The sequence below is a fragment of the Anolis sagrei genome, chromosome 6 (genome assembly GCF_037176765.1).
Source record: "Anolis sagrei isolate rAnoSag1 chromosome 6, rAnoSag1.mat, whole genome shotgun sequence".
In the NCBI taxonomy this organism is placed as follows: domain Eukaryota; kingdom Metazoa; phylum Chordata; class Lepidosauria; order Squamata; family Dactyloidae; genus Anolis; species Anolis sagrei.
In genome coordinates, this window is record NC_090026.1 from 115,866,229 (window position 1) to 115,880,942 (window position 14,714).

Sequence of the window (14,714 nt, forward strand, 5' to 3'; positions counted from 1 at the left end):
TGTAGGTGCACCCTAAGGCAATCCTGTCATGAGGTTTTCTAGGGCTGAGAGTGTGTGACTTTCCCAAGATCACTCAGAGAGTTTTCATGACTGAGCAAGTCTTCGAACCTTGGCCTCCAGAGTCATAGTCTTAATTTACTATTCAGTAAATGATTGAAGAGGTGTACCCTACTTTGAACTGGGTTATCTGTATCCACATTCAAATAATGTGGGATTTTCTGCCTTGATATTCTGGGAAATAGGACTGTGTGGAAGGGCCCCCAAAATATCAAGGCATAAAATCCCACATTATCTGAGTGTGGACACAGATAACTCAGTTCAAAGCAGATATTGTGGAATTTTCTGCCTTGATATTCTGGGATATAGGGCTATGTGGAAGGGTGCTAAGTGATAACACCTTGGGCAGCTCACACTCTCACAGCCTAAGAAAGAAACAGTAGAAAACCCTCTGAAAAAACCTTGTCAAACAAATCCTATGATAAAGTTGCAGTTGACTCAGGCCCCCTCCACACAGCTGTATAAAATCCACAGTGAACTGGATTATATGGCATTGTGGACTCAGATAATTCAGTTCAAAGCCGATATTGCGGATTATCTGCCTTGATATTTTGGGTTATATGGCTGTGTGGAAGGAAACTTAAAAGGCACATAAGAAATGATATGTATTTAATTGAGGGAAAGGCAGAGGGAAAGGAAAAAGAGTCAGACTAAATAATGCAGCTGGTAAAGAAAGATAAGAGAACAAGTGATCAGCCTAAACCCACGAGGCTCCAAACGAGCTGTTCTTAAAGTGGTGAGCCGGGCAAAAAAGAACACATTAATTATTAAACTGTACATTATTACATACTCAACAATCCATTCTTTATGTTTGCATTAAGTAAACTATTATTTATTAAGTACATAATTAAGCATTTCTGTGCCATGCCATAACCAATGTTTTCTGAGCAATGCACTTTTCTTTTTATAGTGGCAAGAAAAAATAACAACAAGAACATGCATACAGTATGAAATGCATAACAAAGATTAAGCAATAAAATTAAATGCAAATGGACCTGAAAACTTTCATAAGCTGAAGCCTCAGTATCTACTCAAGGTCTTCCTAAAATGCTCCTTCATCTGTCTGTTGTGCTTTTGAGGAGGACTGTCCCTGAGCATCGTCATCTGGAATTCTGTGCATTTCTATGGGAAGAGCCAATGTGGAGTCATGGTTTGCGTATTGAACTTTGACTCTGGAGGCTAGGTTTCGAATCTTCATCATAAAGAATTCATAAAGACCTGGGGCAAGTCGCATTCTCTCAGCCCCAGAAAACTTTGTGATAAGTTCGCAGTAGGGCCAGCATCAGTTGGAAATTGCTTGAAAGCACACGATAATAAAAGGCCCAGCAAACACAGCGAGATTTACTTTTGAGCAAACAAAAATATATTTAAAAGTAGGAAAAAAAAGGACAGGAGGAAGAGAAAAGAAAGGCAAAAGGAAGAGAAGGGAAGAAGGAAAGGGAAAAAAATGGAAGGGAAACATGATAAAGAAGGGAAAGTTGTAGAAAGACACATCCATTAATTTTCCCCAACTTGGCCTTGATGGGTATGAATTTACATCAGAAGAGCTGCAAGACTAAGAACAAGCCACGAGAGTAAAGACAAAGATCCACCCAGAGGAAAAGTGTTCTTGCCATACACCAAGGGAATCACTGACCGCATAGGGAAGCTGATGAGAAAACACAATATACAAACTGTCTACAGACTCACCAAGAAAATCCAACAAATGCTACGTTCAGCAAAGGACAAGAGGGATCCTCTCACTTCTGCAGGAATCTACAGTATACCATGCAGCTGGGGACAGGTCTACATAGGGACCACCAAACACAGCAGCATTGCCCAAACACGAATCAAGGAACATGAAAGGCACTGCAGACTACTTCAACCAGAGAAGTCAGCCATAGCAGAGCACTTCATGAGCCAACCTGGACACAGCATATTATTCGAGAACACAGAAATGCTGGACCACTCTCACAACCACCATATCAGACTACACAGAGAAGCCACTGAAATCCACAAGCATGTGGACAATTTCAACAGAAAGGAGGAAACCATGAAAATGAACAAAATCTGGCTACCAGTATTTAAAAAACTCTAAAATTAGAACAGCAAAACAACAGAGAGGAAACAAACAAGGACATCTAATCACCTCTCAACAAAAGATTGCTCCAGGCACTGCCAGGCAATCAAATGCTAATCAAGGTGGTCAGTTGAAACATTCACACCTAACTCCAGCAGACAAGAGTCCTTTGTCTCACCGTGGTCATTCCAAAGATATATAAACCCTTTTTCCTAGTTTCAACAGACCTCACTACCTCTGAGGATACTTGCCATAGATGCAGGTGAAATGTCAGGAGAAAATGCCTCTAGAACATGGCCATATAGCCCAAAAAAACCCTACAACAACCCATGAATTACATCCATTTGGGAGGAGGAGGAAGGGGAGGAAAAGGAAGAAGGAAAGGAGGAGGAGGATAGTCAAAGCAGATAGATAAAATATAATACTATTAAAATACCTATATCAAAATACAGCAAAAACCAACACCAATACTAAGAAATACTGAAATAGAGATTATTATTATTATTATTATTATTTTATTTGTAAAGCACCTCTCCTCGAGGTGGAGTACAACATACTCAAAACAGATAGATAAAATATAATATTGTTAAAATACATATATAAAAACACACACACCAAAGGCTGGCACCAATTTTAATAGGGACAGAAATGGAGATGATGATGATGATATTATTATTATTATTATTACTATGGTAATTTTATGTGTTACCTGCCTCTCCTCAGGGATCAAAGTGGCGTACAACCTGGTTAAAAACGACAGATTAAATACAATAGTATTAAAATACATATAACAAAATACACAAAAGAAAGAATGGTACCAATGTTAATAAAGATTGATATGGAGATGATAACTTACTTAGGCGATCCCTCGCTTTCCGAGGAGGATTGTCTTCCAATATTCTTGTGGGTCTGTATGTGGCTGTGGAGCCCTATTCTTGCTCTGCATCTTCTTCCGCAGTGAGGGCATTGGTTTCCAGGTGGAAGGCGGTCTCGGCCGGGGTTGGCTTGACGCGCCTTCCTCTTGGCACGTTTCTCTTTTTCACCCTCCACTCGTGCCTCCTCAAATTCTGTAGCACTGCTGGTCACAGCTGACCTCCAGCTGGAGCGGTCAAGGGCCAGGGCTTCCCAGTTCTCACAGTCTATGCCAGAGTTTTTAAGGTTGGCTTTGAGCCCATCTTTAAATCTCTTTTCCTGCCCACCAACGTTCCGTTTTCCGTTCTTGAGTTCGGAGTAGAGCAGCTGCTTTGGGAGACGGTGGTCGGGCATCCGGACAACGTGGCCGGTCCAGCGGAGTTGGTGGCGGAGGACCATCGCTTCAATGCTGGTGGTCTTTGCTTCTTCCAGCATCACCTTGGTATCCCTACGGATGTCCCGGTCCTCAAACACTCTCTGCTTCATTCGGGAAAATGCTGCGCTTGCAGAGCTCAGGCGGTGTTGTATTTCGGCGTCGATGTTGACTTTGGTGGAATGGTGGCTGCCAAGGTAGCGGAAATGATCAACATTTTCTAATGTTACACCATTAAGCTGTATCACTGGCATTGGAGAGGGGTTGGCTGGTGCCTGCTGGAAAAGCACCTTGGTTTTTTCAATGTTCAATGACAGGCCGAGCTTCTCGTATGCTTCTGCAAAGGTGTTTAGAGTGGCTTGTAGATCTTCTTCTGAATGCGCACAGACGACGTTGTCATCAGCATACTGGAGTTCTATAACAGATGTTGTTGTGACCTTGGTTTTGGCTTTCAGTCTGCTGAGGTTGAATAGCTTGCCATCTGTCCGATAGATGATTTCCACTCCGGTGGGAAGCTTCCCATCAACAAGGTGAAGTATCATAGCGATGAAGATGGAGAATAAAGTTGGGGCAATAACACATCCCTGTTTGACACCTGATTCCACCTTAAATGGGTCACTTTGGGAGCCATTGCTGTCCAAGACTGTTGCCATCATGTCATCATGGAGATGATAATGACAATAGTGTGTGTGTTGGGGGGGGGGGGGGGGGGGGAGGGAGATCAAAGTATGGATCATCAATGTTGCAATCCCAGGTGATAGCAGAATTGATGAGAAGTAACTGGAAATGCCCACACGATATGAGGATTTAAAGATTGAACTGCAAAGACTTTGGAGTAAAATGCAATTAAAAGGGAGAAAACGCTCTTTAAAACCCTGTAAACATGCTTATTTGATCAGCAAAGAAATCAATGCTTGTCCCTAATGCTTTAGTTAATGTTTGCACTTTCTTTAAAATGTAATGTTTATGCATGTAAATTAAAAGAAACTTCAGACACATACTGGCATACAGGCAATTCCCCCATTGCAAAGCTTTCCTGACACAGAGGGGACTTCGGACTTCATTTCCCAGCACGCCTCACAACAGGATCGGATCGCTAAGGCTTCTGGGAGTCGTAGTTCAACAACAACTCCCGGATAGCCCCGCCCCTTTTGGGGAAAACAACACAGCTAGACCCAGCCCGGCCTCCTCTGGAGGAAGGCCTGCGCATGCGCAGTATCCCCAAGACTAGGAGCGGAGCGCGCCGGGCAAGTACGGGCCGAGAGCGCGCGGTCCTTCCCATTTTCAACCCGGTGTCTTCCCTTTGGCGCCATGTGGGGCCCGTGGCTGTCCCTGAAAGGCCTTGGCCGGTAAGGAAGCAGCGGGGAGGGGGAAGATCGAGTCATTTCCCCGGTATCAGGCTTTCCAACCCGCTCTACTAATGGAAAACCACTCTGCCCATGCTCAGAGGCGCCTCTCCTAAAGCACGAGGAAGCTGTAGAACCCTAGAACCAAAGGCTGCCTTTACAGTATCTCAGTAATGCAGTTTGACACAACTTTTAACTCTCGTGGCTCTCAATACTGTGGAATCCTGGGAGTTGTAGTTTGGAGAAGCACTCTTTGGCAGAGAAGACTAAAGACCTTGTGAAACTATAACTCCTATGAATCTGTAGTGTTGAGCTTTGGTACAGAAGGATAAAGGCCTTGTGGAACTATAACTCCCATGATTCCATAGTGTTGAGCTTTGGTACAGAAGGCTGAAGACCTTGCGGAACTATAACTCCTATGAATCTGTAGTGTTGGGTTTGGTATACAAGGCTAAAAACCTTGTGAAACTATAAATCTCAATGTTTTCCAAGTGTTGAGCTATGATACAGAAGGCTAAAGACAAAGACCTTGTGGAACTATAACTCCTATGAATCTGTAGTGTTGGGTTTGGTACAAAAGGCTAAAGACCTTGTGGAACTATAACTCTTATGAATCTATAGTGTTGAGCTTTGGTAGAGAAGGCTAAAGACCTTGTGAACTGTAACTCTTGATGTTTTCCTAGTGTTGGGCTATGACACAGAAGGCTAAAGACCTTGTGAAACTATAATTCCTATGATTCCCTAGTGTTGAGCTTTGGTACAGAAGGCTAAAGACTTTTTGGAACTATAATTCCTATGAATTTATAGTGTTGAGTTTTGGTACAGAAGGTTATAGACTTTGTGAAACTATAACTTCTATGTTTCTATAGTGTTGAGCTTTGGTACAGAAACCTAAAGACATTGTGAAACTATAACTCCTATGATTCCCAAATGTTGAGGTTTGGTACCGACCTTATGGAACTATAATTCCCATGAACCCATAGTGTTGAGCTTTGGTATAGTTCCGCAAGGCTACAGGCCTTGTGGAACTATAACTCCCATGATTCCATAATGTTGAGCTTTGGTACATAAGGCTGAAGACATTGTGAAACTATAACTCCCATGATTTCATAGTGTTGAGCTATGAGTATGATAGAGATGGCTAAAGACCTTGTGAAACTATAACTCTCATTCATTCCATATAGTATTGAACTATGACAAGCTACATTGTATCTGCATCCATAGAGTTGAAAGAGTATAGTCTATGAAAGTTTGTGCTATCATCAACTTATTTCTGCAAGTTGTAATACCCTATTATATCGCAATTTATTCCACTTTAACAGTCCTGATTGTGTTTGAAGGAATGCAGGGATTTGTAGTTTGGGGAGACACTAGAGCACCCTGACAGAATGCCCCTCCCCGAACTGCAAATCCCATGATATCATACCGCAGGTGCATCTACACTGTAGAACTAATGCAGAATTTCACAGTGTCAGCCACTTTAACCACCAGGATTCAATGTTATGGAATTCTGAGAATTGTAGTTCAACACCCAGATCTGAACAGAAAATTCAATCGGGTTTCATATACACAAAGCCTTTTTTTATACTTTTTGATTTCATGCACAAAACAAAGCTGTGTGTGGGGAATCATTTAAGAAAGCAAATGCATCTCCTTCGAAAGCAGGCTCATCAACATATTTGCAGAGCTTCATCATTCATGCCATTTTGTCTCTGTCCTGGAGCCTTTTCGTACTACAGAATTACAACATAGTGATTCCACTTGAACTGCCACGGTTGCTTCCTATGGTCTGCTGGGCTTTGTAGTTTGTTGAAGCACTCCTCTGTATGGAAAATTCCCCTGAAATATACCCTACAGGGCCTGCTATTCATTGGTTGTTACCATCCAAGTACTAACCAGGTCTGACTCTGCTTAGCTTCCAAGATCAGAAGAGGTGAGGTGCCTTTAGTGTATTTGCACTACAAAAACTGATGCACGAGGTTACAACTCCCATCACATGCAGCTATCATGGCTTTATATTGTGTTAATTGGCTTTATTTATTTTATTTTGCTGCTGTACATATTTTATTCTGATGTAATTTTTGTTGTCTGCAGTCTGTATTTTATTTTGCTATATTGTACCTTTGGGCTTGGCCTCATGTTAACCGCCTTGAGTTCCCTTTGGGAGATGGTGGCAGGATATAAATAAAGATTATTATTATTATTATTATTATTATTATTATTATCCATCAGCCCTGTCCTCACAATTGATTTGCACCAGCCCACCTACCCATTGTAGGAGTTATATGTTGGACTACCAGTCCTATGATGCTTTAACTCCATGGCAGCTGAGTGTGGTGGGAGTCTGGGACATCAGGAAACTCTTGGGCTACTGGATAAAAAGGGTTTTGGTGCCTCGCCAACCTATAAATCCCAGCATTCCTATTGTGTGGAGCCATGCAAGTTAAAGTGGTGTAAAACATTCAATTGACAATGTAGGTTTTACCATGAGTCATTTGATTGTTGCTTGATTCTCGGATATTTCTGCCATGGGAAACTTTGGGGTAAGGTTACAGCCTTTGTTTATTGATACCACTTGCAGAAGTAGAAGTTAGGATGTTTATGGCCTTCTGAACTTTGTTTTTGTGTTATCTCCCTGCGCAATTCCTCAAGCCAGGAGAGTTGCTTTGCCCTTTATCTGTGTGCTTCTTGGTCACTTGTTGACTTATGGCAACCCCATGCATTTAATAGGATTTTCTTTGGCAAGGAATATCTTACTCAGATGTGGTTTTGCCAGTTCTTTTGGAAATATAGCTTATACCCCCAACACTGCTGCAAAACTATAACCATTAATTTCATTTATCCTTATGAAAACATAACATGCTTTGGTTATCTCTTTACAGCAGGATAGGAATCATGCAACTTCTCAAGACAGCTTTTTGCAACCCTATCTGACTTTACCCTAGTCAACGCTCCCAGAAGGTGTTGCTAGGGGACTCCTGCTCGACCCCACGGCCATTGTACTGTGGAGTCCCGCAGGGTTCAGTACTGTCCCCTATGTTGTTTAACATATACACGAAGCCGTTGGGAGAGATCATCCGGAGTTTCGGGGTTCGGTGTCATTTGTACGCAGATGATGTCCAACTCTGTTACTCCTTCCCACCTGCTACTAAGGAGGCTGTGCTTGGCCGCTGTAACGGACTGGATGAGGGCCAACAGATTGAAATTAAATCCAGACAAGACAGAGGTACTCCTGGTCAGTCGTAAGGCCGAACAGGGCATAGGGTTACAGCCTGTGCTCGACGGGGTTACACTCCCCCTGAAGGCGCAGGTTCGCAGCTTGAGAGTGATCCTGGACTCATAGCTGAGCCTGGAACCTCAGGTCTCGGCGGTGGTCAGGGGAGCTTTTGCACAATTAAAACTTGTGCACCAGCTGCGCCCGTACCTTGGGAAGTCTGACTTGGCCACGGTGGTCCACACTCTGGTTACATCCCGTATAGACTACTGCAATGCTCTCTACATGGGGTTGCCTCTGAAGACTGCCCGGAAGCTGCAATTAGTCCAACGAGCAGCAGCCAGATTACTAACAGGAGCGGGGTAAAGGGAGCATACTACTCCTCTGTTGTGCCAGCTCCACTGGCTGTCAATTAGCTTCCGAGCACAATTCAAAGTGCTGTTGTTGACCTATAAATCCCTAAACAACTCCGGCCCAATTTACCTGTCCGAACAGATTCTCCCCTATGAACCATCAAAGTTGCTAAGACCTTCTGGAGGGCCCTGCTCTCGGTCCCACCACCCTCGCAATCGCGTCTGGTGGGGATGAGGGACAGGGCCTTCTCGGTGGTAGCCCCTTGGCTCTGGGGCTACCCATTGGAGATTAGAACTGCCCCTTCCCTCCTGATCTTTAGAAAGTTGGTGAAAACCTGGCTCTGGAACCTGGCATTTGATGAGTGAGTCAATAACCCTTGATCACACGGATGGATGGTGATGGATTGTGATTTTATTCAGACAACTTGGCCTTATGTAATTATATGATTGTATTTTAATGTGTTTTATATCAGAGTTTTATAGGATGTGATGTTTTTAACTATTGTGTATGAACTCATCTGTTGTAAACCAGCCTGAGTCCCTCGTTGGAGGTGAGAAGACCGGTATACAAAAGTTCTAAATAAATAAATAAATAAATGCCACTTGAAAGCATTTTTCCCATCCGGTTCTCCGTGTAAATATGTGTTTTTGTTGTTTTCTTTTACTTTGTACTTTTGTGGGTTGATGGGGCAGGGCCATGTCCCTGTATATTGTAAAGCACTGTGTATGCTGCTGCTATTGTGTTAATTTTGTATATATAGAGAGAGACCCTCCTTTCCTATGTTTCTTTTCAGTATTCCTAAGTCATTTGGCCCAAGATTGTGGAGGTGGAAGAGTAGTTCTGCCAATGAAAGAGCACTGCAGTACAAGACTGGGGATTGCATTCATGGATTCACAGTCAACCAGGTAATATATTACTTTTTGAAGAGTTTCTGTCTCTTATCTTTTCTTATGTACCTGGTAATTTAGGACACTCCGGTGTTTTTCTCCAAGGGTGTTGTGAATGATGGAAAGATACAAATCTTGGTGGACTTGGGCAGGTTTTCCCCCCACATAAACTTTTCTATTGCATTACTCCTGTAGTTTGTAGGTTATTTCAGGAATCCTTATGTCATATATAAGGTCATACTTAATCAGGAATCACTGTGTTTTAGAGCCCATTGTAGTATCATCATCATCATTATCATAATTGCTATACCGCTTTTTCCCTCTTAAAGGAGACTCCAGTCGGCAAACAATACTAAAAATAATGCAGTATACCACTTAAAATCCTTAAATAGAATTAAACAAGGGACTTTTAAAAACAAATAGTTTAAACCATTTAAAACCTATTCAGATACATATGGGAACATAGGACTCATTTGTTGCCTCACTGCATTCAGCCTGAACTGAGAGTAAACTATACAACACACCCAGCACTTTCTCATCTATTACACAATTTGGGGAAATGTTTTTATTTAGTAGAAGCTGAGCTGGAGATAACATTAAGTAACTACTTTCTTAAATGAATGCACTCAACAAAAATGAAGAATTAAATCTATTTAAACAATCAATTGGAGACAAAAATCACCTTGAAATGTTAGGCTTGTCAAGTCGTTTTAGTTCTATAATGCAGTTCTGTGCCATTATTCAACTTGAACAACTTTTTGGGCAAAATGTGGCAATCCTTAAAACAATAAATAGATAGCAAAAATGCCACTTTAAAAAACAAATGTGATAGAACAGTGTTAAAATCTTCATAATAAAGTTTTGCTGGGTGCATCTTTGTCAGTAAACAATAAAGTAAGTATCTTTCCTGAACAACTTTGTAGGAAAGTGTTTTCTTTAAATTAAAAGATTGGCCTTATGAAGAAACGCCCAAAGGTCATTAGCCTGTTTGTTTTTACTAAGTTGTTAAAAAATGGATAGGTTGCTTTCCTGTCTTGCCAACAAATACAAGAGGCCATAGCCTCATACCAAACAAGCCATGAGAAATAAACATGCCTCTAACAAAGGAAATTAACATGCCTCTGACAAAGGATAGAAGCAGCATGTAATATTTCAAAGAATGTTAATATCAACACTCCACGCAGAGATAACAAGTAAACCAAGTTCAATTACTACAGAAATGACCTCAATAGTGTTCCAGCAATGGGTAACACAGCCCCGCGAGTCCCTTTTTGGGAGATGGGGTGGGGTATAAATAATAATAATAATAATAATAACTACTACTACTACTACTACTATTAGATTAACCTCTTAGAAAATGTCTACATTCCATCCTAACTGGATAAAAAGAGAAAGAGAAATGGAAAGAGAATAATAATAATGCATTTCATTTGTTACCTGCATCTCCTAATTCTTAAGCCTGCAATGACAGAGTAGGCACTTGAGTCAGTTTGTTGGATTTCCAAAGTTTAACAAACCAATGTACAACAACAACAGCAATAATATTTGTTACTTGCCTCTCCTTAAGGCTGAAATTGGAATTCAACACAGTTAAATATAAGAATAAGAATAATAACAACAACAACACAATCCAGAGCAGAAGAGAAAACTGACAACAACAACAACAAAAACATCACAATCCAGAGCAGAAGAGAAAAGTGGCAAAAGAAGGCTCTCCATGGACAGTTCCGGGGAAAAATTGAGAGCCAAATTGACAAAGAAAAAACATGGCTGTGGCTCACAAATGGAACTTTGAAAAAGGAGACGGAGGGTCTGATTCTGGCAGCCCAAGAACAAGTCATTAGAACAAATGCCATCAAAGCCAGAATTGAAAAGTCCCAAGTGTAGACTCTGCAAGGATCACATCCTCAGCTGCTGCAAGAAGAAATAATAATAATAATAATAATAATAATAATAATAGACCATTAAAACATGCATATTAAAAAACACAAAACATTAAAATACATTAGGGAAGCATATTCTTACAAAACACAACCTGCACAAACAATACCTACAAGAATAATACATTTGGAAATCTTATATAGCATAATGACTGCACAATTTATAAAACCAGAGTGGTGTCATTGGTTGAGTGTTGGACGACGACCCAAGAGACTTGGGTTCAAATCCTCACTTATCTGTGGAAATTCATTTGATCATCTCACATTCTCTCAGAAGAAGGCAATGGCAAACATCCTCTGAAGAAGTCTTGGGAAAACAAATCCATTCATCAGAGTAGCTGTAAGTCAGAAACAACTTGAACAACAGTGGGTTGCTGTGAGTTTCTGGGCTGTATGGTCATGTTCCAGAAGCATTCCCTCTTGACATTTCACCCACATCTATGGCAGGCTTCTTCAGAGGTTGTAAATAACACATAACACCAGAGATTAATATTCAGTTTACTGCATAAGTTGATCACTCCCCTGAGCCAAGCAACTGTTTATGAAGTGCATCTTTTCTGGACTGTCACTTAACTCTTAACCGAGGCTTTGCTGTTTGTGCTTAATGGAATTGGTGTGTTTTTCCTCCTCCCAGGTGACAGCTGTGCCTGAGTTATTCTTAACTGCAGTTAAACTCAGCCATGATAAGACGGGGGCCAAGTATTTGCACGTGGCACGAGAGGATTCCAATAATCTATTCAGGTAAACAGTGCTGCACTTAAGTGATCTCACAGGATGGTTATGAGGGTAAACTAGGGCACATCCTTGTTTGCCCCTTGATTGCTTTCGAGGAAAGATAGATGCCAGCTTTAATACATGTTGCTGGATTTCAAGTGGATTTCAGTATCGTTTTATTTCTCCATTTTGGAGCCCATATTATTCTATCCTTTAACTTAGAAGTAAATAACTCCTGTAGGTTAAGAGGGGGCAATCTTGGAGCACTCCTATCGTGTACTTCTCCATCCCCCCAAAAGGCAATTTTCCCATGTTTTTAGACCTCTCTGGGCCATTTTTCCCCAATGGGATGTGACTGGAAACTGAATTCTGGGCCAGTTCATGTTGGGAAAAAGAGTCCTCTCCTGGGCCTAAAATGAAAATGACAAGCATGACAAAATTGCCCCTATATCCCCTAAGGGACATTTTGGACCAAATTCTTAATTTTCGAAAAATGAAATTAACAGTTTGAGGGGCCGTGAGAAAAACAGAATAGCCCCCAGACTGCATTTTGCACTCTTCTGTTTAGCTAATAATCATGCTGTTGCAAGGAGATACTTAAAACACTCACCGCATGGCAACTGTTTTTCAAGAAAGCAGTTAAAACACCATAATCACAAAACACATATGGTATGCTTCCCTCTGAAATTATCAAGTTTCCATTGAGGATGAGCAAAGTCCTAGATGGGATATAACTCTAGGAATGTGTAGTTCACCAGTACAACTTTATGGTATACTGGGACTGGGAATCATGTATTTTAATGATGTTCAGTCATATCTTCTGTTTTGAGTAAGCATAGTCCTGCGAGAAATCTTTTGCGGATATGGGGTCTTAGTGTATATAGTTATTGGGTTGTTATAGGTCTTTCGGGCTATATGGCCATGTTTTAGAAGCATTCTCTCCTGATGTTTCGCCTGCATCTATGGCAAGCATCCTCAGAGGGTGTGAGGTCTGATATATATAGTTATTGTTATGTTTACATTTCTGCTGTGTAGAGTTTCACTCTCCACTTTCAAACTTCACAACAATGTGCCATGTGTAATTGTTTTGTCAATGCCAAATGAAATACATGCTAGGCTTATGGGATGGCATTTCTTAAAGAGTGGGGGAATGTCCTGCTGCAGAGATGACTCCACTGAGTCAAATATTTTCTGAGATCAGAGCAACATCACAGTGCTCTTTGTCCTCATTAACTATGAAGGAAAATCAAAGAGTATTAGGAAAGAATTCTCACTTTCTGACATATTCAAGGAAACCATCAAAGGTAAAAACACCTTTAAACCCTGAAGGGCCAGCAGAGACCAATGGCTCTTTGTCAGTGGAGCAATCTCAAATGGTAGTCTTAGCTTTAAATGAGCTATCCAAGGTGCTGAAATTAGCTACCAAACATGTTCAGAGCTTTGAATAGTTTGGTAGACCCCGGCCCAGATATAACTACCTGCTGAATTGGACACAAGCATTAGCGACCACATTGTCTGAAGCGTTAAACAATTCTTCCTCGGTACATGAGGTAAGACATTGTGGATAAGCATACAAACGCAGAGGTGTTTGTTCTGCTCCACAGTTGCACAAGGTAGTGGATTCTTCTAGGTAGTGCCATTTTGCCAGGTTGACTTTTGATCTACACAATCCATGTCTTGAGTCTGATTAAGGACTTCTTGCTTTGCCCCTGGAGGCAGACTCTCGTGGGGGGCCATCCAGTTGGAATTTCCTGGGTTTAGCTGGCCAGAAGGATATTCTTGCTATTGCTGGGGGAACGTTAAGAGGAGTGGTGGTTCTCATGAAGCTTTTCCTTGATTTGAGTCTACTGGGATGGGGCTGATAGCCATGGAGTGGATGGCTTCCACAGTGTTCAACCTTATTTCTATCACAGCAGCAACTTCCTGTCTCATATTGGGGGGTGGGGTGGTAATACCAGCTAGCTTGTAGAGCAGTGGTTCTCACCCTGTGGGTCCCCAGGTGTTTTGGCCTACAACTTCCAGAAATCCTAGCCAGTTTACCAGCTGTTAGGATTTCTGTGAGTTGAAGGCCAAAACATCTGGGACCCACAGGCTGAGAACCACTGTTGTAGAGTTTATCAACAGGTGTAAGTTTGAGATATCCTGTGATTATTCTGCATGTTTCATTCAGTGCTATGTTCACCTGCTTCGCGTGGGCTGACTTGTGCCAAACAGGTGATGTTTTCCTTCTCTGTGTAACTCCCAAGCATTTCTCTGTTCTTCTTTCAGTGTTCAGTTCCGGACCACCCCCATGGATAGTACTGGGGTCCCCCATATTCTTGAACACACCGTACTTTGTGGGTCACAGAAGTACCCCGTCCGAGACCCTTTCTTTAAAATGCTAAACAGATCGCTCTCTACCTTCATGAACGCATTTACAGGTGAGCAAATGAGACTGAACAGCTTCTTGGGCTTTTCCTTGTGTGTAAATGATCAATTGTATATGTGTTAGGAGTCTCTTGAGTGTCCATCTGATTACTAATTCCAGTGCTGAGTGTCAGCTTGCCACTCTGAGCATTTAGAAACTATACTGGGGTTATCAGCATAGTTTCAAGAAATAAAATTTAAAATAATTGATACAAAAGGTTCACCTTCCAAGTGGTGGTAGTTGGGTTGAATTAAGATATATTTCTTACAAAACATGTTTTGGAGCTTTTCTTGTCTTGGGGCTGAAGTTTTGTATAGTTGGAATACCTTAGAATTCATTTCTTGAGATAATACTTCTAGAAACCTGGTGCTTAAGTGGTACAGTTTTGACTAGATAAACATTGTCAACTTGCCAACATGATCATAGCTATTCATAACATTTAGAAAAAAAA

General features: G+C 41.4%; 1 protein-coding gene across 1 annotated transcript in view; it reads left to right on the forward strand.

Moving 5' to 3' along the window:
- Positions 1-4,606: 4,606 nt before the first annotated feature.
- Positions 4,607-14,714, forward strand: part of PITRM1 (pitrilysin metallopeptidase 1) — a 35,436-nt gene continuing 25,328 nt past the window's right edge. Inside the window, exons 1-4 of the mRNA XM_060782538.2 lie at positions 4,607-4,750; positions 9,109-9,220; positions 11,777-11,883; positions 14,125-14,276. Coding sequence (XP_060638521.2) covers positions 4,713-4,750; positions 9,109-9,220; positions 11,777-11,883; positions 14,125-14,276 — 409 coding nt within the window. The 5' untranslated portion in view covers positions 4,607-4,712. The remainder of the gene's footprint in view (positions 4,751-9,108; positions 9,221-11,776; positions 11,884-14,124; positions 14,277-14,714) is intronic.